The following is a 24,806-nucleotide window of genomic DNA, read 5'->3' as shown; positions in this document are numbered from 1 at the left end:
CTCATCTGGTCTCTTCTCTGCATCTGGGTCCAACCGTACCACCTCACAGGAACAAACACCTGCAAGGCCTGGGGTCCCCAGGACCAGAACTAAAATTCCCTGCCTTGTGTGAAGGTCTGGTTGTGACTGTGAGACTCAAGACAATACCATCTTTGTTGGTCCATTATATGTAGGATACAACAGAAATGTCTTAGTTTTTGCTGTCAGAGTAGCCAGTCCAACCACACACATTTTGGAAACCACATCATAGAGTAAAAGGATTAGAAGGTGCAGGTTGGCGTGCTATTGTCTCTGAATCAGAATACCAGCCGTCATCTTCTGTACATTTCCAGATGATTCTACGTGTTGAAATGCCACTGTTCGTCACTACGTATCAGTTGATTGCTAGCACACCACGGCCCCCCTCTGCTTATTGCATTTCAAGCATTTCGCTACACTCGCATTAACATCTGCTAACCATGTGTATGTGACAAATAAAATTTGATTTGATTTGATTTGATTTATTGTTGGTCGGATCTCTCCATGACGTGGTCAGAGACATCTCCTGCATGCATCTACAGGTGACTTAGAAATTGTGTGGTTGGACTGGCTACTCTGACCACAAAAACAAACACATTTCTGTTGTTCTGCTCTGATTAAAAGGATGGCAGCTCACTTCACATTATACAGGATCAATGTTGTACACATCAATTATTACATTTGCCCTGTCAGTCTAACAGAGTCAACACAAGTTCACTTACTTACTAAATCTGAGATGGAATATTTTGCCAAAAGACTGAACAAACAAATTAGACCTCAGAACAGGAAGGGGATAAACAATATTCATCATCTAGACCAGAGGTTCCAAACCTTTTTCGGTTACTGTACCAACAACTGAATTTTGCTCTGCCAGGAGTACCCCCTTGTGCATTTTACTAGTAAGTTCATAGTCTCATCTGGTAAATTCAATTGATTGGAGAAGATTGGGAAAGGCTCACACCCGTCTATATAAGGTCCCACAGTTGACAGTGCATGTCAGAGCAAAAACCAAGCCATGAGGTCGAAGGAATTGTCCGTAGAGCTCTGAGACAGGACTGTGTTGAGGCACAGATCTGGGGAAGGGTACCAAACAATTTCTGCAGCATTGAAGGTCCCCAAGAACACAGTGGCCTCCATCATTCTTAAATGGAAGAAGTTTGGAATCACCAAGACTCTTCCTAGAGCTGGCCACCTGGCCAAACAGACTAATCAAGGGAGAAGTGCCTTGGTCAGGGAGGTGACCAAGAACCCGATGGTCACTCTGACAAAGCTTCAGTTCTTCTGTGGAGATTGGAGAACCTTCCAGAAGGACAACCACCTCTGCAGTACTCCACCAATCAGGCCTTTATGGTAGAGTGGCCAGACAGAAGCCACTCCTCAGTAAAAGGCACATGACAGCCTTGGAGTTTGCCAAAAGGCACCTAGAGAACTCAGACCATGAGAAACAAGATTCTCTGGTCTGACTAAACCGAGATTGAACTTTTTGGCCTGAATGCCTAGCATCACGCCTGGCACCATCCCTACAGTGAAGCATGGTGGTGGCGGCATCATGCTATTGGGGTGATTTTCAGCAGCAGCGACTGGAGACGAGTCATGATCGAGGGAAAGATGAACGGAGCAAAGTACTTCTCCAGAGCGTTCAGGATCTCAGACTGGGGCGAAGGTTCACCTTCCAACAGGATAACGACACTAAGCACACAGCCAAAACAACGCAAGTCTCTGAATGTCCTTGAGTGGCCCAGCAGGAGCCTGGACTTGAACCCTGATCTAAAATCTCTGGAGAGACTTGAAAATAGCCATGCAGCGGTGCTCCCCCTCCAACCTGACAGAGCTTGAGAGAATCTGCAGAGAAGAATGGAAGAAATTCCCACAAAAAGGTGTGCCAAGCTTCTAGCATCATCATCATACCCAAGAAAACTTAAGGCTTTAATCACTGCCAAAGGTGCTTCAACAAAGTACTGAGTAAAGGGTCTGAATAGTTAGATTTTTTTTTTTAAACTGTTTTGCTTTGTCATTATGGAGAATTGTGTGTAGATTGAGGAGGAAAAAACGGTTTAATCAATTTTAGACTAGGGCTGTAGTAACGTAACAAAATGTGGAAAAAGTCAGGGGGTCTGAATACTTTCCAAATGCACTGTATGTGGTGTGTAGACCAATACAAGTTTCCATGTACAGTCCAGAGATTAAAGGGATCTCATACTGTGTACTTATTTATTTATGAGCATACATATTTATGAACATACTAATGAGATACAACAAACACTTTGCTAATTACATTGGTGAAGGCTTTCAAACGTTGCCTCCTCTCAATATTCTAGGCAGATGAATAAGTATAAAAGCTCATTTAAATGTTTTTATTGTAAAGTTTAACCTTGATATGAATAATTATTTCATCCGTAAAATATCTATTTTCTCATATATGTTTGTAGTTATAAACTGAGGGTGAGGGTATGAGTTTGTTTTCATCTACTGTAAGATGTTAGTTTGCAAATTAAATACGAACGACAACAGGTTGTCATAATAGTACTTAAGCAATATCTCTCACGCTGTTCATTTTCTGTGCAGTTTGTTTACAAAAGAACCTCAATGAAAACAAATCAGCAATCTTCTCTTTACACGGTATATTCCTCTTTCTACAATACGCCTGCGATGCTTTACTTATTACTGCCACCTTTTGGATGAATTTTGAAGTGTTTATAATCAACCATTTGATTCAGCAATGTCATTCACCTTTGTTTCTGTCAAAGCACTTCTGCCCAAACAACCAGCCTGGTTGGTCTCTATGGGCCCTGGTCAAAAATGCTGAATTATACCCTATTACTCCTGAGGACAGTTCTGTTAATTATATTGACATCTTAATGTTAGATGGTAGCTTGAAGAGGGCACTCTGGCCATCCACTAGTAATTCATGCTACGGTAGCTTCATTTGAAGACACCTCCTTATAGAATACCACAGTATGAGTCATAATACCCATAAAACCAAGCAGTCAAACAGGGAAATGTTTTCATTCGCTTTCCCACCATTCATTTTTCCCATAGGGGATTTTAGAAAGACTTAAAATAAGGGTTGTTTCGTGACGTTTTGACATCCGTGTAAATCTCTCTACAACCAACTCTAAGGGGACTTTTATCAATATATTTGCCTGTATTTACCCCCCCTGCAAAATGAAATGCCAAATTGCTGTTCATAAAGAATAAAAAATGCCATGATGATCTGCCAAATTGAGGCAAAGGTAAGACTCTCTGGATTAACTATCAGCTAAATGTAGTCATGAATAAAACGGCCACTTTTTATAGAGGTAGATTTATTGAACCTGAAAAGATTTTGACAGATTTTGCCCTTCTTACAAAATTGCCGCTGACGGTATTACCTTAGATGTATCCTCTCCAAGCTGACGTCAGCCAGGTCGTCATTGGCCCATTTGTATATGTCCCTGTGCTTCTAGAACTTAGCGTCGTCCTCAAACACCTCAAAGATGATGTCTGGGTTGACCTTGTAGGCCCTGGTTATTGTGAGGTGGAGCCGACTCAGTGCCTCCTCATCCTAGAGACAGACAAGGACAGGAAACAAAAGTAGGTTTTATTTAATTTATTTAATGTGTACAAATGCAGCTAAAAACCTAATTGCAGTAGCACCTACAGGAAAACACGTAAAGCAATAAAGTGAGATACAAAAAAATGTAATTCATAAAGAGAGTTGAATCAGGAATGTAAGGTCCATCACGCTCTGAGTGGTGGAGGGAGGTTCTCACTGGTTTCATACAGCAAGTTAGATGCTATTCTACTGTTTTAGCAGAAGGTAGCTAACGCTTTCTGTGCACAACCTGAGTGTAATTAATGCATTTATAGTGCCTTATATGGTTACTATTACACTCACAGTAGTCTCTCGAGTCTATCCTTCTAAATCTCGTTTCGTTGACAACGTGAGCGATGTCTGAGGATCCGAAGCTAAACTCTAGACATGCATTAAACATTTATAATATCGTTGTATAAAAATCCACAAATCCCTTTTGATGCATTCACAATAGATAACACCATGGACTTAGAGATCTGGACCAAGCTCTTCTCTATAGCACATAGATGGTTCAAAGACAGCCAAAAGTCACCAAAAGGAATTGCTGATTGCTGATTGAAGCGCCTCACGGCGAGACTCATCAAAGAGGAGTGGAACACTTCTAACAACGTTTAGTTTCTATCACAGACCAAAAAGACTTGGCTTTTCTACGTTCACTGTACAATAGACAGTTCTGAGAAATTCTTTAAATGTATTTGAACTGAACTGAACTTTATCAATCCCAGAAAGAATCCTGCAACCTGGAATTCTTCAACCAGGTTTTCTGGAAAACCAAGGAGTTTTCAGAAAGTTTTGGGAACTTTGCAACCCTAGCACGGACACCACAGTTTCCATGTAGTCCCCTGTGACTTGATGATGAAGATGAGGGCACCTGTTCCTCGGAGATCATCTTGAAAATTCCAATTTTTTGCATAGTCAACTTACACACAGCTCTGACACACACACTTACTCCACCAGACATGCCACCAGGGGTCTTTTCACAGTCCCCAAATCCAGAACAAATTCAAGAAGGCTTACAGTATTATATAGAGCCATTATTGCATGGAACTCCCATCTCGTATCGCTCAAATGAACAGTAAACCTGTTTTTTTTAAACTGATAAAGCAACAGCACAACGCCTCTCCCCAAATGTTTTTCTTTTTTGGTGTTTTTTTGTACTTTTTAACCCATTTTTCTCCCCAATTGGTAGTTTCAGTCTTGTCTCATCGCTGCAACTCCCGTACGGACTCACTAGAGGCGAAGTTTGAGAGCCATGCATCCTCTGAAATACGACCCTGCCAAGCCACACTGATTCTTGACACTGCGCGCATTAACCCAGAAGCCAACCACAACAATGTGTCGGAGGAAACACCGTCCAACTGGCGACACGAGTCAGCGTGCATGAGCTCGCCACAAGGAGTCGCTAGAGCACGATGGGACATCCCGTCCGGCCAAACCTTCCCCTAACCCGGACGGCGCTGGGCAAATTATGCGACGCCTCATGGGTCTCCCAGTCGCGGCCGGCTGAGACACAGCCCGGGATCGAACCTGGGTCTGTAGTGACGCCTCTAGCACTGCGATGCAGTGCCTTAGACCGCTGCCCCAAACGAGAGGCCGCCTCTCGCCTATTTGACCTAGATATTTTGTGTGTATGTATTGATATGTAGACTGTGTGCTGTTTCTTTATTTATGTTGTTCTTTCCTTGAGCTGTTCTTGACTATTAATGTTCTGTATTATGTCATGTTTCATGTTTTGTGTGGGCCCTAGGAAGAGTAAACACTAAATATTCATACATTTGTTGTATAAAAATGCATAAATGCCTTTTGATGCATTCACAATAGATAACACCACGGACTCAGAAGATATCTGGCCCGAGCTCTTCTATAGCACATAGATGGTTCAAAGACAGCAAAGTCACCAAAAGGAATTGCTGATTGCTGATTGAAGCGCCTCACAGCGAGACTCATCAAAGAGGAGTGGAACACTTCTAACAACGTTTAGTTTCTATCACAAACCAAAGAGACTTTGCTTTTCACTGTACAATAGACAGTTGTGAGAAATTCTTTGAATTTATTTTAACTGAACTTTATCAATCAGAGAAAGAATCCTGCAACCTGGAATTCTTCAACCAGGTTTTCTGGAAAACCAAGGAGTTTTCAGAAAATGTTGGGAACTTTGCAACCCTAGCACGGACACCACAGTTTCTATATAGTTACCTGCGAGTTGATGATGATGAGGGCTCCTGTTCCTCTGAGATACTCTCGTAGTCGAAGGTCAGGTCGAAAGGTCGAAGAAGTCGATCTGTCCGGTTATGTCCCAGATCTGGAAGCTGTGTCGTGGAAATTTCCTCTATTTACCTAATCATGAGCGCAAACCACACACAAGTCAGAGTTAGTTATCAAAGTCCATTTTTAATTATATGAGCTCTATCACAACCCTGTGACTCTCAGGCAATTCAGTGTCTATCAATGAATTCTCTGAGAGCCCCCCTACATTGCAACTGAGTTCCTTTAATAGCAAAGAACACACATAGTCAGACAGCATAGACACAATAAATCCTTCAGCTTTGTCTCCTTACTCAAACCCCAGAACCATAAACCAATCCTCCATATCAACAGGCATATATCAAATTGTCATTTAGATACAACCCACTCTAAATACAACCAATCCTGAACAAGCCCACGGAGAGGATAGAATGATTCCAGACACTGCCATCCTCCTTTCCCCGATGGGAAAAGTAGGGAGTGACTGGCACACAGACACAGTGGAGCAAAAGATATGTTTACACATGATGATACTTTGACCTCTCCCCTCTCTGCGGACCATGCAACTTAGTCTTGACATAGAACAGATAACTGCAACCCCGCCACAGTATTATACAAAAATAACATTCTTGATGAGAAGTAACTTACAAACATATGATGGATATAAAACATCTTACCTATGTTACCAACCAATTCTGATTATTCCCCAACAGCTGACTGTTACGATAAATGAGTGAGGAGGTGTGGAGTCAGGCGCAGAGAGCAAAAGATGTGGGAAAAAACATGCTTTAATGTCCCGGAAACATGAACCAAAAGTAAAAAAACAAATGATCAGAAATATAAACGGACAGCGTGAAACCCAAATACAAACAAAATACACTCAAACAACAAAACAGACTAACAAGCCCACACGAAACAGAAGCAGGCTGAACAAACTATATATAACCCTACCCTAACAACCAAACAAGAAACAGGTGATACCAATCAGACAAAACCAAAGGAACACGGAACAACGGATCGGCGATAGCTAGTAGACCGGTGACGACGACCGCCGAGCGCCACCCGAACAAGAAGGGGAGTCACCTTCGGTAATATTCGTGACACTGACAAAGGAACTGTTGGACAGGTCCTCCCTGCAGAGCTTGTTGGTTCTCACATAGGGGACATCATGTAGAAAATCACCTTAGATAAAATAAGATTTAATCGTCTGTTTTATTTGCATTGCATCATGGAAAACTCCTTACAAGACAAAAACAAGTGTACGTCCAACCTTCTGCACCTCAGACCCATCAGGAGGATCCTGGGCTTCACCTCCCCACTGAGAGGGTCACTAATACCACCTGGGGTTGGAGAGAGAAATGTATTTGGGGGCAGACAGACTGATCAATAAGATCAGTTTTTCCCAACTCCAGTCCTCGAGTACCCCCAACAGTACACATTTTTGATGTAGTCCCAGACAAACTCAGAGCAAACAGTGCCTTCTCTGGCCCTGGCGCTAAGCTGGCCCAATAACATGCTTCCTCTGACCTTGATAGCTCCCTACTGAGGGAGCAATTACATTTATATTTTGACAATTGTCATTTAGCAGACACTGTTAACCAAAACAACTTACAGGAGGGTTAGGGTTAGGGTTAAGTGCCTTGGTCGAGGGACTGTCTAGATCCCTGCTGTTTGTTGAGGTTTCCATCTTCCCTGCGACCTGCACTGTCTGGATCTGCGAGGAGTAACAGCGTAGACTACGTTGCTACCATGACAAAGATCAAAGCCGGTGGGAGTACCGTTGAGGACAGTGGTGTCTCTCTATTACAGGTGAAGGATCTTTTAAACAAACACAAATATTTCTATAAGCAGTTGTTACAACAACAAGAAAATATCTTCAAGTGTTGTGTCCAAATACTGGTGGAGCCAACTAATAAAATAATGGACGACCTGACCAGAGAGGTCCAGGACATGAAGAACAGTTTGCAGTTCTCCCAGGGTCAGCTCGATGAGTTGAAACAGGAGAACGGCAAGATGACAGCAATCTGTAAGTCATTGAGAGAGGACATCCGTTCTGTATGTGAATCCATGATAACAATGACAGAGAAATCAGATTATCTCAAGAGACAATCAAGGCAGAACAACATTGTTGTGGACGGGATTGCAGAATCTCCTCAAGACCTGGACGGAGTCTTCAGACAAAGTGAGTGAATGATCTCTGAGAAACTGAAGATGGACCACAGGAAGATTGAGGTGGCGAGTACCCACATGACTAGAAAACCCACCACCGGCCCAGGTGACAGTCCCAGGCAGATAGTGGTCAAGTTTCTGAGGTTCGAGGACAAGGTAGCTGTTCTAGAAAGAGCCAAGAACATGATAGGAACATACAGTACCATGAAAAAGGATTTGCCCCCTTTCTGATTTTCTCTATTTTTGCATATTTTTTATACTGAATGTTATCAACCAAAACATAATATTAGATAAAGGGAACCTGTGTTTACAAATGACACAAAAAATGGATACTTCTGCAGAACTCAATTCTCCTGTGGGAAAAAGTAATTACCCCCTTATGCTCAATAACTGGTTGTGCCACCTTTAGCTGAAATGACTGCAACCAAATGCTTCCTGTAGTTGTTGATCAGTCTCTCACATCTCTGTGGAGGAATTTTGGCCCACTCTTGCATGCAAACTGTTTTAACTCAGCGACAATTGTGGGGTTTCAAGTACGAACTGCTCGTTTCAAGTCCTGCCACAACATCTCAATTGGGATTAGGTCTGGACTTTGACTAGGTCATTCAAAAATGTAAAATACACTACTCAAAAAAATAAAGGGAACACAAACAACACAATGTAACTCCAAGTCAATCACACTTCTGTGAAATCAAACTGTCCACTTAGGAAGCAACACTGATTGACAATAAATTTCACATGCTGTTGTGCAAATGGAGTAGACAACAGGTGGAAATTATAGGTAATTAGCAAGACACCCCCAATAAAGGAGTGGTTCTGCAGGTGGTGACCACAGACCACTTCTCAGTTCCTATGCTTCCTGGCTGATGTTTTGGTCACTTTTGAATGCTGGCGGTGCTTTCACTCTAGTGGTAGCATGAGACGGAGTCTACAACCCCCACAAGTGGCTCAGGTAGTGCAGCTCATCCAGGATGGCACATCAATGCGAGCTGTGGCAAGAAGGTTTGCTGTGTCTGTCAGCGTAGTGTTCAGAGCATGGAGGCGCTACCAGGAGACAGAACAGTACATCAGGAGACGTGGAGGAGGCCGTAGGAGGGCAACAACCCCGCTACCTCCGCCTTCGTGCGGAGGTATTTTTCAACTGTGCTGTGGTGTTGCTCATAGTTTCTACAGATGGTAAATGAAATATGAACATATTTGCTAAGAGTATTATTTTATTATTGATCTATTGACTATGACTTTTCAAATCACCCAGCAGTGCTATTTGCAAAGTTAGCTCCAGGTAAATTGCAATTCTTCAGCCATTCCTAAATTTGGACAGTACCAAAACAAATGACCTAATGATTCTGTCACTTTGCAGCAAATTCTGCAGAGCTGGGATGGTTGTATCCCCCATATAAACTCAGCAAAAAAAGAAACGTCATCTCACTGTCAACTGCGTTTATTTTCAACAAACTTAACATGTGTAAATATTTGTACTGTATGAACATAAGATTCAACAACTGAGACATAAACTGAACAAGTTCCACAGACATGTCACTAGCAGAAATGGAATAATGTGTCCCTGAACGAATGTGGGGTCAAAATCAAAAGTAACAGTCAGTATGTGGTGTGGCCACCAGCTGCATTAAGTACTGCAGTGCATCTCCTCCTCATGGACTGCACCAGATTTGCCAGTTCTGCTGTGCCAGTTCTGCTGTGAGATGTTACCCCACTTGTTACCCCACTCTTCCAACAAGGCACCTGCAAGATTCTGGACATTTCTGGGGGGAATGGCCCTAGCCCTCACCCTCCGATCCAACAGGTCCCGGATGTGCTTAACGGGATTGAAGTCCTGGCTCTTCGACTGGCCATGACAGAACACTGACATTCCTGTTTTGCAGGAAATCATGCACAGAACAAGCATTACGGCTGGTGGCATTGTCTTTCTGGAGGGTCATATCAGGACGAGCCTGCAGGAAAGGCACCACATTTGCCTGTGTCATGATGTGACCCTCTTCGGGTATAGCGAGTGGCTTCCCCCTCTCTCCCTCCAACACCCAGGTTCTGTTATCTCAGGTCGTAAATTCCTGGAGGAGACTCTCAGAAAGAGACAGAGAGGGAACAAAGGAACTTCTACATCACAGAACTTGAGAACTGAACAATATCCATGTTTTGGAGAATGTGTAAACGGTCGGTGGAGAAGCCAGCTACGACCCGGTCCGTTTCGTTTCATGTTTGTGACCTCATGAAAGACAATACAGCCAGCCACATTACCATAACTCTGTTTATACAGGAGCCTCTGTTATGAGGTTTGTGCCTAGTTATTGTATATAATGAATGAGTTAAGATGAAACTATTTTTGAAATTATTTAATTATTATGTGATTTTAAACTGTTAATGTGAGGGAATTGTATTCCCTTTAAAGTTTAACTAAGTCATTGGCCCGCCTCCATGAGCACCCGACATGATCTGGCTCATGGGACAGCCCTTTTCTACTGTTAGGAATAAAACCCCCACCTGAAGAAATCCTCTTGAGACCACGCATACCTCGGTCAGCTGAGGGGGCGAAGGATGAGTAGAGACAACAAAAACCTCAGTATAAGCTAAGGTTGTAATGGTTGTTGAATTCCTAACCATACCACGTGGAGCATTGGCTACACGGGTGGAAATGGTTCAACTCTAAGACTATCGATTCCGACAGAATAAGAGCAAATCTTTGATACTAATTACTAGTCTGCAGCTAGAAATTATGTCAACCTGACATGCGAAGACCAACAACCGCCAAAACAACTATTCTATAAGAACATTTCTGAATGGTACTCTGAAGTATCCATTCTAACCACGAAACACTCCAAGGAAGCAGAGAGACCCTTGGATTAACTTTCCAACAGAAAGACGGACGATTCCAACAGAAATCATGACGACACTGAGCGTAAATATATATATTGATTGCAATTATTTCCAAATGAGTGAGCATTCATGTGCAAAGGATTAGCATTTCAATTAATATAATTATCAACTGTGTAGTGACTCTTTTTTTGTCGTTCCCGCTCTTCTCAGTCCACACCCACTTCCCTTTGTCCGCCAAGCCGTCAAATTGGCTTATCCCACTAGGGAACCTCATTTCCTTGTAACCATATCGACTGTTTGTTTGTTTATGCATTTCTGTGATTATTTAGTTAGTTAGTAAATAAATTATTAAGACAATTGATGTATGAATGAGTCATAGTAAAGGCTGGGTTCGTGCAGATAACCAACAATTTACGACGTTTGGAACGAGACTAACGTGAGGTAAAGAATATTTCATTAAATTGAAGACTAATTGATCAGATATTAAAATATCTGAAGAGTTATATTAGGAAAATTAACTGTGTAATCTGAAGATTTTCCTTGGTGCCCCGACTTCCTAGTTAATTACATTTACATGATTAGTTTAATCACGTAATAATAAATACAGAGAATTGATTTGACAAAATAACAGTCTTCACTTTAATGATGCCAAAGACACGACACCTGCAATGACAACAAGTTCAGTCCGATGATGCTGTGACACACCGCCCCAGACCATGACGGACCCTCCACCTCCAAATTGATTCAGCTCCAGAGTACAGGCCTCGGAGTAACGCTCATTCTTTCGACGATAAACGCAAATCCGACCATCACCCCTGGTGAGACAAAACCACGACTCGTCAGTGAAGAGCACTTTTTGCCAGTCCTGTCTGGTCCAGCGACGGTGGGTTTGTGCCCATAGGCGACGTTGTTGACGGTGATGTCTGGTGAGGACATGCCTTGAAACAGGCCAACAAGCCATCAGTCCAGGTTCTCTCAGCCTATAACGGACAGTCTGAGCACTGATGGAGGGATTGTGCGTTCCTGGTGTAACTCAGGAAGTTGTTGTTGCCATCCTGTACCTGTCCTGCAGGTGTGATGTTCGGAAGTACCGATCCTGTGCAAGTGGAGTTACGCGTGGTCTGCCACTGCGAGGACGATCAGCTGTCCGTCCTGTCTCCCTGTAGCGCTGTCTTAGGTGTCTCAGTATGGACATTGCAATTTATTGCCCTGGCCACATCTCCAGTCCTCATGCCTCCTTGCAAAGGCACATTCATGCAGATGAGCAGGGACCCTGGGCATCTTTCTTTTGGTGTTTTTCAGAGTCAGTAGAAAGGCCTCTTTAGTGTCCTAAGTTTTCATAACTGTGACCTTAATTGCCTACTGTCTGTAAGCTGTTAGTGTCTTAACTACCGTTCCACAGGTGCTTGTTCATTAATTGTTTATGGTTCATTAAACAAGCATGGGAAACAGTGTTCAAACCCTTTACAATGAAGATCTCTGAAGATATTTAGAATTTTACGAATTATCGTTGATTTTTTTGTTGTTGCTGAGTTTATATTGGTTGCAAGAATGTTGTATCATTTAAATTGAAAAAAACGGCGTCATTTTGTGTATCAGTTCATAAACCATATGCCATGGAATCGCTACATCAAAAAACTATTTGCAATCTGTATGGCACAGCTGTCAATTTTTTGGTCCTTAAATATAAATGCTATACTTTTTATTAATCACAATTTTCTTTAACAATGTTGGTCTTTAATGCAAGGCCGATAGTCAAGTTCCTTACTTTCTCCCCCTTCCACTTGCCTCTTCCATTTTTGCAGTTTGTAATTTTGGATAGAGCATACATTGCCATATATTTTTGTTTGCTGCATGTGAGACATCTCCACCAGTCCAATTTATGATATCATTTACAAACATATATTTTGTTAAATCCAAATATAATGTTTTGTTTTATCAATTAGTATATTTGAGTTTAACTGCCATTTTTTTTAGTCTTTTCTTAAGTATTAAACTTAAATTGCAGCTAACTTTCTATGGCTTCCTTTAAAAATAGCAATATTTTGGAGACTATTTCATTTTCAAAAAATCAAAAGTGAGAGGTTGAAATTTGAATAAAGAGAAACACTAATCTGCTAGAAAACCCATTCAGATTTGGTCAGATGAAGCAGATGCTTATCTACAGGACTGTTTTTCTAGCACAGACTGGAATATGTTCCGGTATTCTTCCAAAGGCATTGAGGAGTACACCACATCAGTCACTGGATTCATCAATAAAGGCATCGATGACATCATCCCCACAGTGACCGTTTGTACATACCCCAACCAGAAGCCATGGATTACAGGAAACATCCGCACAGAGTTAAAGGAGTGGGACTCTAACCCGGAAGCTTATAAGAAATCCTGCTATGCCCTCCGATGAACCGAACAGGCAAATTGTCAATACAAGACTAAGACTGAATCGTACTACACCGGCTCGGATGCTCGTCGGATGTGGCAGGGCTTTCAAACTATTACAGACTACAAAGGGAAGCACAGCCGCAAGCTGCCAGAGACACGAGCCTACCAGACAAGATAAATTACTTCTATGCTTGCTTCGAGGAAAGTAACGCTGAATCATGCATGAGAGCATCAGCTGTTCCGAACAACTAGCTGATGTGAGTAAGACGTTTATACAGGTCAACATTCACAAGGTCGCAGGGTGAGACAGATTATCAGGACGTGTTCTACAAGCATGCGCTGACCAACTGGCAAGTGTCTTCACTGACATTTTCAACCTCTCCCTGTCTGAGTCTGTAATACCAACATGTTTCAAGCAGACCACCATAGTCCCTGTGCCCAAGAACACTAAGGTAACCTGCCTAAATGACTACCAACCCGTAGCACTCACTTCTGTAGCTAGGTAGTGCTTTGAAAGGCTGGTCATGGCTCACAACAACACCATTATCCCAGAAACCCTAGACCCACTCCAATTTGCATATCACCCCAACAGATCCACAGATGATGCAATCTCTATTGCACTCCACACTGCCCTTTCCAACCTGGACAAAAGTAACATCTATGTGAGAATTCTATTCATTGACGACAGCTCAGCGTTCAACACCATAGTGCCCTCAAAGCACTTCACTAAGCTAAGGATCCTGGACTTCCTGATGGGCAGCCCCAGGTGGTAAGGGTAGGCAACACATCCGCCATGCTGATCCTTAATATGGGGGCCCCTCAGAGGTGTGTGCTCAGACCCCTCCTGTATTCCCTGTTCACTCATGACTGTATGGCCAGGCACAACTCCAACACCATCATTAAGTTTGCCGATGACAACAGCTGTAAGCCTGATCACTGACAACAAAGAGACAACCTAGAGGGAGGAGGCATGAGACCTGGCTGTGTGGTGTCAGGACAACAACCTCTCCCTCAACATGATCAAGACAAGGAGATGATTGTGGACTACAGAAAAAGGAGGACGGAGCATGCCCCCATTCTCATTGACGAGGCTGTAGTGAAGCAGGTTGAGAGCTTCAAGTTCCTTGGTGTCCACATCACCAACAAAGATGGTCCAAGCACACCAAGACAGTCGTGATGAGGGCACGACAAAACCTATTCCCCCTCAGGAGACTGAAAAGATTTGGCATGGGTCCTCAGATCCTCAAAAGGTTCTATGGCTGCAACATCGAGAGCATCCTGACTGGTTGTATCACTACCTGGTATGGCAACTGCTCGGCCTCCGACCGCAAGGCACAACAGAGGGTAGTGTGTATGGCCCAATACATCACTGGGGCCTTGCTTCCTGTAATCCAGGACCTCTATACCACCCGGTGTCAGAGGAAGGCCCTAAAAATTGTCAAAGACTCCAGCTACCTTAGTCATAGACTGTTCCCTCTGCTTGCGCACGGCAAGAGGAGCATCAAGTCTAGGTCCAAGAGTCCTCTAAACAGCTTCTACCCCAAAGCCATGAGACTCCTGAACTTCTAATCAAATGGCTACCCAGACTATTTGCATTGCCCCCCCCAATTACCTGTAACCCCTGTATAAAGCCTCGCTATTGTTATTTTACTGTTGTTCTTTAATTATTTGTTACGTTTATTTATTTAATTTTAATCTTACACCTGCATATTTGGTTAAGTGTTTGTAAGTAATCATTTCACTGTTTTTAAAAATTCATTTATTTAACTAGGCAAGTCAGTTAAATAAGAACAAACTCATATTTACAATGACGGGCTAGGAACAGTGGGTTAACTGCCTTGTTCAGGCGCAGAACAACAGATTTTTCCCGGGATTCAATCTAGCAACCTTTTGATTACTGTCCCAACGCTCTAACCACTAGGCTACCTGCCGCATGTGACAAATACAATTTGATTTGATCCAATTTAAGTATAGCTTTTGTAGGACTGAAGCCTTTAGTGAGAGGTCTAATGCTTTAAACCAACTTGGAAGTACAAAGACATTCAAAGTTCCTCCATGGAAGCCGCTCCTCTATAGGTAAAATGACGTGGGCCTAATTCAGATAATGCATGTCATAACAAGATGTCCAGCTCTTCAAGGCAAGGTTCTTCCATCCTCTCTCGCAAAATATCAGTTGCATCTCGTGCCCTACACTGCGTTTGTCTTTCATTATGATTTAACCATGCTTTTACAGCAAAATACAATTGGCTCTTAACGACTTTCCTGTACAGATTAAATCGCTTACTCGCTCCAAGCTGCTATAGCCGCTCTGATTGTTGAAGTAATTTAATGTTGAGGTAAATGTAAAAAAAAAAATGGTTTCAGAGGGTTAAAAAGGAACAGAAAGGAGCAATATAAACTGTTACTTATTGGGTGTACAAACCGGTTCAGAACTTTATTTTGCTGGTTGGAAGAGTGGAACAAAAAGATTAGAAAATAATTATGGTTACAATTAGGTTAGGGTTAAGGTACGGGTAAGTTGCTAACGACACCACGGTTGTAGGCCTGATAACCAACAACGAGTCACATGATGAACAACGGTCCGGTTAACCAATAAAGAAACAAAAGAACATGTACCTACTCAGTAGGACTCATTACCAGATTGCCCAGTCTCAATCCCAAATGACACTATTGCCCTGTAGTAATAGTGCATAATATATGGAATAGGGTGGCATTTGGGACGCATCCTTATACACAGTGTACAAAATATTAAGAACACCTTCCTAATATTGAGTTGCACCCCCTTTTGCCCTCAGAACAGCCTAAATTAGTCTGGGCATGGACTCTACAAGATGTTGAAAGCGTTCTACAGGGAAGCTGGCCCATGTTGACTCCAATGCTTCACACAGTTGTGTCAAGTTGGCTGGATGTCCTTTGGGTGGTGGAGCATTCTTGATACACACAAGAAAATGTTGAGTGTGAAAAACCCACCAGCACTGCAGTTCTTGACAGAAACCGGTGCACCTGGCACCTACCCCGTTCAAAGGAACTTAAATATTTTGTCTTGCCCATTCACCCTCTGAATGGCACACATACATAATACATGTCTCAATAGAAATCCTTCTTTAACCTGTCTGCTCCCCTTCATGTACACTGATTGTTCTTCGGGACATCTACAGAACCCGATGTCACAGGAAGGCCAAGAAGATCATCAAGAACCTCAGCCACCTGAGCCATGGACTGTTCACCCTGCTATCACACAGAAGGCGAGGTCAGGACAGGTGCATCAGAGCTGCGTGTATCAGACCTTCGTGGTCGAATTGCTGCAAAGAAACCACTACGAAAAGGACACCAATAAAAAAAAGACTCGCTTGGGCCAAGAAACACGAGCAACGGACATTAGACTGGTAGAAATCTGTCCTTTGGTCTGATGAGTCCACATTTTAGATTTTTGGTTCCAACCGCAGTGTCTTTGTGAGACGCAGAGGAGATGAACGGATGATCTCTGCATGTGTGGTTCCCCACCGTGGTGACACTGTCTGTGATTTATTTAGAGTTCAAGGCACACTTAACCAGCATGGCTACCACAGCATTCTGCAGTGATACGCCATCCCATCTGGTTTGTGCTTAGTGGGACTATCATTTGTTTTTCAACAGGACAATTACCTGCCCTCCACAATCACCTGACCTCAACTCAATTGAGATGGTTTGGGATGAGTTGGACCAGAGTGAAGGAAAAGCAGTTAACAAGTCTTCAGCGTATGTCGGAACATATGAAAAATGTTGGGGGGATATATTTCTCCCATGGGCAAAGAAATTTAAAAAGGTGTGATGATATTAATTTTGATCTGAATGTGCAAATTGTCCAAACAGATCATCAAAAATATATATGATAATTTATCAAACCTACAAGCAATACAATACTCTATTATTATGGTGGGAGATTATATGGTTATATTTTCTTTAAAGTCAATGGACCGTAAAGAAAATCCCTACTACAACCTATCACCCTCATGCTCTTAAGGAAATCACACTACAACCTATCACCCTCATGCTCTTAAGGAAATCCCACTACAAACTATCAGCCTCATGCACTTAAGGAAATCCCACTACAACCTATCAGCCTCATGCTCGTAAGGAAATCACACTACAACCTATCAGCCTCATGCTCTTAAGGAAATCACACTACAACCTATCACCCTCATGTCTCTTAAGGAAATCACACTACAACCTATCAGCCTCATGTCTCTTAAGGAAATCACACAACAACCTATCAGCCTCATGCTCTTAAGGAAATCCCGATTATCGTGGATATGTTGGAACTAGTGGAAATATGGAGCCTTAAATACCCTGACCTGGTAAAATATACATGGTGGAAGCTCAGTCAAGCTAGTCACCTTGGCTACTTTCTTATGTCATTCTCGATGGCACCAAAAGTTAAAAAGTGTTGATAGAGGACAGAATGCGGTCGGACCCTCAAATAATTGGCATATACATTACTCTTACAGAATTTTCACATGGGCGAGGATATTGGATGACAACTTGTTTTTAACCAGGACAGGAGAAATTATAATTGACTTTTCCGACATCAAATAGGTACAGCAGATCCCCTAATTGTATGGGACACTTAAATGTGCATTTAGAGGCCGTGCAATCAGTACTCATCTATAAAAAGCCATTTAGGTCAAAAGAGTTCATATTAACAAAGGAAATAGAGAGACTAACAGTACAGATAGTTAGCAATAAAAACTGTACCAGAGGCACAGAATAAGTGAGAGGAAAAACAAAAAGAACATATTCAAGAAAGATAAAGTGTAAAATATTATAAAAAATAAAGTTACCTGGATGGAATATTGTTAGAAATGCACCAATTTTTTATGTATTTAAAAAAAATCTTCAACATAGAAATGCTACCAAAATGTCAGTCACCCCATGATACACCAAACAATATTTAGGAAGAGGAAGCAAAGTACTTTAAGCAGATGTTTTCATTTCGGTCTCCATCTCCACTAACCGAAGTTAATTGTAAGGTATTTTTTTCTATGAATAATGTAAAATTAACAGCTGTACCGAAAGACTCATGTAAAGCCAAAATTGAGGTATACAGTGCATTCGGAAAGTATTCAGATACCTAGACCTTTTCCACATTTTGTTACGTTACAGCCTTGTACTAAAATGGATTAAATCGTTTTTGTCCCTCAATCTACACACAATAACCCATAATGACCTAGCAAAAACATGTTTTTAGAATGTGTGAAAATGTATTAAAAAACAACACACATTTACATAAGTATCCAGACCCTTTGCTGTGAGACTCGATATTGAGTTCAGGTGCATCCTGTTACAATTTATCATCCTTAAGATGTTTCTAAAACTTGATTGGAGTCCACCAGTGGTACATTCTATTGATTGGACATGATTTGGATTGTAAATAATGTCATCCATTTTAGAATAAGGTGGTAATATAACAAAATGTGGAAAAAGTCAAGGTCTGAATACTTTCAGAACGCCATGTATTAAACATTTTGATGTACTCAGAGGACCGTTATTAGCATGTTTTAACCACTCCTACATAAATCATAGATTATCAGATACTCAACAAGAAACAGGACCCAAGTGGTAAATATAAAGAGTCCATACATTTTTTTGGAGACCCCACTTCAGTGTTGTAATGCAAAAATTCATATATCATATATATTGTCATATATCATTCATCCTAATCAGACAAGTGTTTTTCATGGACGATACATTGGAGATAATATAAGAGAAGTACTGGAAACAATAGAACAGTGAAAAATCAGGGAAACCTGTTCTGGTATTCATAGCTGACTTTGAAAAGGCATTTGATTAAGTACAAGTGGAATTTATATATACAAATGCCTGGAATAGTTCAATTTGGAAGAATCTCTTTTATAGTGGGTTAACCCTAGGTGTAGAATAGTAAATAATGGCTACTTGATGACGTGGCACGCAACCATTGGGTTGGGAACATCAGCAGGCCTCCCAGCATGATGGCTGCCATGTTGAGGTATTTGGTTGGGAATGCCTCCCAGGCAGAGGTTGGTGGGAGGAGCAATAGGATGGACTCATTGTAATGGCTGGAATGGAATCAATGGAAAGGTGAGAAAAGTGGTTTCCATAGGTTTGATACCTTTCAATTTATTATATTCCACTCATCACAATGAGCTTGTCCTCCTATAGCTTCCCCCACTGCTCCCGGGATGCCCGACATGTTGATGAGGTATTGGGTTGGGCGCCACCAGAGGCTCATCCACGAAGATCTAGGCGTATTGGAAGGGGAGAGAAATATACAATTGATTGAAGGTCCACGAAGCTCCATAGTTTACCGCCTCCAAGAGGGTGCTTACTAGCTAGCAATGTTGTCGCTACTGTTAATTCATTTGGCTTTAGTTTGTCAATTAAACATTTAAAACCTTCAATAGCAGTTTTGCTACAGATGCGTGGCTAGCTTAGCCTAACCAGAGATACTATAATGACGAGATGGTCTTGTCTATGCACTAACAATGGGAGTTGTTGTCCCAAAGGCAGGAAGGCAGACAGTCTGCTTATTGCTGTATCCTCACATGGACAGACATGACGTGAATGTGGCATTAACAGAAATTTGGGGCCTTTGAGATAAACCTAGGTTATTTGCATAGAGCTTCCTATTGGTTGATTCTGATACTTTCCATGTGGGAAACTCGAGTATCATTGTTCTACGAGTAAGCAAGTTCCCGACACGACGTGAACACGGCAACTACCACCAATTGCTAACAAGAAATTGGATTTGTAGTGCAGACAAACTACAAATGCATCTCACATTTAGGTGGATGTCACTTTCAATCACTTCTAACCAGACAAGAAATTAATTTGAAAATATTCAACAAAAATAATCATTTGTTTAATGTTATGTGAAGAATGTAGCCCTGTAAACATATAAATGAACCCAGAGTAAACTCTTAAAATAGCCTTACAAATGCATCCTTATAAGATCCATGCAAGTCCAGGATGAGCAGTATACATCTCCTTTTCTTTCAAACATTTTACTTGAAAAAGAGTGAGGTGGAAAAAGACCAGAAAACCATTGTCCTTACATGGAGTTGGGGGAGAAAGACAAGGCCACTTTCAAAACGCCTCAATCCTAAAAAAATGTCCTTATTTGCTTGATATGCATATCTAATAACAAATGATATTCCCAGAATCTATCTTCAAGTGAACCTCTACTCACTCTACCCTGGTCTCATCCTGTATGTGTAACAAAGAGTTGGCTACAGATCATTAAGTATGGGACCAAGTCACCACCCCACTAATCTCAGTTAACCCAGAGCAAAAATCTGGAGTCATTTGGTCAGATGTTTATGTTTACATAGTCAGTCTACACGAGATGACCACCCCACCAAACCTGGTCCTATTCTCTATTGTATCCTCACTTCCACACAGAGGAGTTGGCTACAGCACAAACACATTGAACAAGCAGGCTAAACCTAACCCAACCGACCACACTGTTCACCTTTGGGACGCAATTCAAACAGCTAGGGTTCAGTGATAATATGATTGTGTTTATTTTGTCCATTGGGAGAATGACAGGGGCATTTCCCAGTTCTGTGTTTGGCAGTATGATAGTTAGCACCTGTAGCCGTCTCTCTGGTTCAGTCTTCCTGAGGGTCCCTGGTACTGACCAACAGAGGCTCGTGTTCAGTTGGAGAGACGTTCTAGAATGCACGATTTGATTTGAAATTAAAGTTTGTTGGGGCCTGTATTCATGAAACATCTCAAAGTAGGATTGGTGATCTAGGATCAGTTTAGCCTTTTAAGATCATAATGAATAACATTGACATGGAGGACCTGATCCTAGATCAGCACTCCTACTCAGAGATGCTTTACTAATACGGGCCCTGGACTGTGTATAATTGGTCTTGTCGTTGTATCCAATCCGTCTGTTTTTCCTCTAGTTTAGTCCTCTGCCTTGGCCTCCATCTCTCCATCCTCATCATCTCCGTCCACCTCAGCGTTCTCTCTCTCCAGTCGCTCCAGCTGGCGTGCCAGCTCTGTCTCATCGGTGTCTGTCACAACCTTTGCCTGGAGGGGAAGACAACACACAGGAAGACAAACAAAATGACATTAAATGCACCATGTCCTGAACCTTCTTGCCATTTTTAATGCTGTTTTAATGTGGTATCTCTGGTAAGTAAGATTTCCAATGTATTTATTACATACAGTTGTGGCCAAATATATCAGCACTCTTGTAGTTTTCTTAAATAATTCGCTATTTATTTTCAAACAAGTTGAAATTGAAAACAAGTACTATCTCCGGGGTGACAATAATTTTGCCCATGCCATGTTTTTATTTTCTCAATTTCAAATTGTAAAATTTGGTTTACAATTAAATTGGTTCTGCAATGTTGAAAAGCCAATAAGATGTTGCGACAACCAATTTTTTTCAATTTCAAATTATTTTAGAAGAAATAGATTATTATTTATGAAAAGTACAAGAGTGACAGTATGTTTGGCCACAACTGTATGGCAGGGGTTTTCAAGAACGTTTCCATGAAACCTCCACCACCCCACCCCACCCCAACCAAGCTTGGTCTTTCCCATTTCCCCTCTCTTCCTGTAGCATCAAAAGACAGCAAAAAATATTTCAGCTGCAAATTGGACAATAAAGTTGCATCCTATTGCACTGACGTCCATCTGGATGTTGAAGACTCCTCTCTTCTCCTCGATCTTCTCTTTGATGGCAGCCATGGCCTGGTTGAGGACAGAGAGACCCTCCGTGCGCTCCAGCGTGGTGGTAGTCATGACATAGCGCGGCGGCGCTATCAGATTAATCTGTCAGAGAGCAGAAGACACAGGTTTATAAGGGATAAATCATGTGTTGGACTATGTTGTTGTGATACACAGACGTTTTCCCGGACACAGATTAAGCCCAGTCTTGGACTAGAAGTCACTTTTAATTAATGCTTTTTTAGTGTAGGACTATACTATGTCTAATCTGGGTTCAGAAAAACAGACTGTTGAGGGGTGTTTGTTGTTGTTATTGACCTTGATGGGCATGGCCTCTGTGGAGCAGCCTAGCCCCGCCCTCAATGCTTCTTTGACAGCATCAATGCCTTCGTAGCCATAGCAGGCCACCTCAATGTCTGAGGGAGACGTGTTAGTAATATGTTAGAATAAAATATTATTCTATCATACTATATCAAAACTCATCAAGCTACTGCTATGTAAATGATGTACAAGTAGACAGGTAAGCTTTAGGTGTACTGTACAGCATGTGCATACCTGCTCTGATTTTGACAGCCTGTGGTGTTAGTCTTCTGTTGATGTTGTCAATGAGCACAGCCTTCTCCTCCTCTGTCAGGTCCAGACAATCTAAAATGGCTGGGTCCCTGTGGGCCAAAACAGACATATTAACACATTCAACCCTGGGACATCCAGTGCAATAGCCAAATAATATGACTATTGGTGTGGATCTGCTCTAGAACCATTTTCTTCCATTTCTAGTTACAGAACTTCACTGTTTTCAACACATTGGAACTAGGAAATAATTTTGTGGATCTCAACAAGAGAATCCCCTCCACCAACCCTGACCAGGATGTCAGTACTCACGCCACAGCCTGTTTGAAGACATCATAGGCTCCGTATCCAGGCCTCTTGTACTTCTCATCAAACACCCAGGCAGTGCGCGTGAACAGGCTCTCCAGCTGCTCCTCCTTAGTGTACTCCAGAACCTCAGCCACATGCCTCAATATGCTGTACACCTGTCATAGCAATATAAATATGTAATATTATTGATATTACTATTTCAAAGACCCAAAGTCACTCATGACAGAAGACACAGGTCTAGGTTTACCGGCAAAAATATTTGAGTACATATATATATAATTTGACAACACATTTAAAAGTACTATAATTTAACATAACCAGCCCTTCTGCATTTTCAGCCAAAGGCAAAAGATGACATTGTACTAGCTGGTAGAGGTATTACACTATGAACATGGAGACGTGAGGACTTAGACAACATACCGTTTTGGATTTGGTGAATTTGTCTTCACACTTGATTGCCTCCTCGGGTGAAACTCTTCTCTTGGACAGATCAATATAACCTAGAGAGAGAGAGTAGGGAAATGAACCATCAATCCTTGGGACCAGGCTACAAAACAAGCCATCACATCCACATAGACAGGACTCTTCCTCTCACCTTTCTCCTTGTCCACTCGGATGACGACCACACACTCGTTGCGTCCAATCCTGATGAGTTTGTTGATGGAGCGGATACGTCTGCGAGACAACTCGCTCAGCAGGATCATGCCTTCGATGTTGTTGTACTCTAACAGGCTAACGTAGGCGCCCATCTCTGCGATGGAGCGCACGTTGACCATCACCACATCTTCCACCTCTGGAAACCTGTGCTGGTAGAATCTACAGCTGAATGACGGCATTCTTCACTCTGTGTGGACGAGAGGATACCATAAAGTATATTGCAGAGGATAGTAGCTAGTTATTGTATTCTCATTCTGCCTGTAGCCACTACCCTATGTCATTATGCCATCTCTGAGGTCTGGACCTTTATGGCACAGGCGGTAATGCTTGAAAGAGGCAGACCATTAACGTTATACAGCAAATTATCATAGAACTTGTAGCTGGCCTAGAAGCTAGCTAACTAAAGGATGAGCATATGTTAACTTGTATAAGGACAACTTGCTTGCTACTGTAGCTAGCAACCTTATAGTAAGGGTTGCTAACTACAGTAGCAAGCAAGTTAACGTTAGTTAGCTAGCTTCTAGTTCAGCTACAAGTTTTTTTAGCTAACGTTAGTTAACTTCTAGTTCAGCTACATTTTTTGGTATTATTTGTTAGTTAGCCCCATCAGCTAGCTACTGATAATGTATAGAAGAGGATCAGCTGGATAGGATAGCCAGATAAATATGCTAGCTAGCTAACGCTGCTTTGCTGAGTCTCATGCTTTCATCAACAGTTATTCATTCATTCAGAACATAACACTCAGACGTTAAGTACTCACCTTATAGCTACAGATATATCCAAATCTTGAAATTGAACTATATCCTTAAGTTGTTACATTAAAATTGTAATTTCAAAAAGTAACAATTTCAAAGATCGAATTCAACTATTTCATCAGCATGCGTGAACATGCGATCTGACCCGGAAGCGGAAATAGAAACCTTCAAAAACATTTTTTTTCTGATAGTGTTTCCACTTAAATTAGTAGTTCTCTTTTTCCCCACAAGGTGTCGCTCTGAGTGTTTTGAAGCAAGTTAATAAATACTGGACATACTGGTAGATCGATTACTCTTTCACATTGAGTTGACCACTTACATACAGTATTACACAATAAAAATGGCATGAACATGATTCAGAAAGGGGCTCCCGAGTGGTGCATCAGTCTAAGCCACTGCATCTCAGTGCTAGAGGCGTCACTAGACACCCAGGCTGTATCACAACGGGCTGTGATCTGGAGTCCCATAGGGCGGGCGGCGCACAGTAGGCAGTCATTGTGAATAAGAATGTGTTCTTAATTGACATGCCTAGATAAATAAAGGTTAAACACAACATGTTAGACGTCCTCCAGTGATTTGTGAACTTTTACTGT

At 41.9% G+C, this 24,806-nt stretch overlaps 1 protein-coding gene across 1 annotated transcript; it reads right to left on the bottom strand.

Annotated features, from left to right (window-relative positions):
- Positions 1-20,077: 20,077 nt before the first annotated feature.
- Positions 20,078-24,372, bottom strand: eif2s1a (eukaryotic translation initiation factor 2, subunit 1 alpha a). The gene is made up of 8 exons (XM_024430437.2): positions 24,219-24,372; positions 23,397-23,645; positions 23,222-23,301; positions 22,805-22,956; positions 22,478-22,584; positions 22,241-22,338; positions 21,884-22,027; positions 20,078-21,277 (listed from the first exon to the last, which is right to left on the bottom strand). The coding sequence occupies exons 2-8, from the start codon at positions 23,635-23,637 to the stop codon at positions 21,152-21,154; spliced, it is 948 nt and encodes a 315-aa protein (XP_024286205.1). The 5' UTR covers positions 23,638-23,645; positions 24,219-24,372; the 3' UTR covers positions 20,078-21,151.
- Positions 24,373-24,806: the final 434 nt, after the last annotated feature.

This window comes from Oncorhynchus tshawytscha, linkage group LG08, assembly GCF_018296145.1.
Source record: "Oncorhynchus tshawytscha isolate Ot180627B linkage group LG08, Otsh_v2.0, whole genome shotgun sequence".
Taxonomy (NCBI): Eukaryota; Metazoa; Chordata; class Actinopteri; order Salmoniformes; family Salmonidae; genus Oncorhynchus; species Oncorhynchus tshawytscha.
The sequence above is the reverse complement of the archived record's forward strand: the minus strand, read 5'-3'. Positions and strand labels throughout refer to the sequence as shown.

Excerpts from the sequence above, each read along its gene's own strand:
- eif2s1a (XM_024430437.2), bottom strand. The coding sequence starts at position 23,637 with ATGCCGTCATTCAGCTGTAGATTCTACCAGCACAGGTTTCCAGAGGTG. Across the intron at positions 23,302-23,396 it reads CCGAGTGGACAAGGAGAAAG|GTTATATTGATCTGTCCAAG; the intron begins GTGAGAGGAAGA and ends CTCTCTCTCTAG. Across the intron at positions 22,957-23,221 it reads AATTCACCAAATCCAAAACG|GTGTACAGCATATTGAGGCA; the intron begins GTATGTTGTCTA and ends TTGCTATGACAG.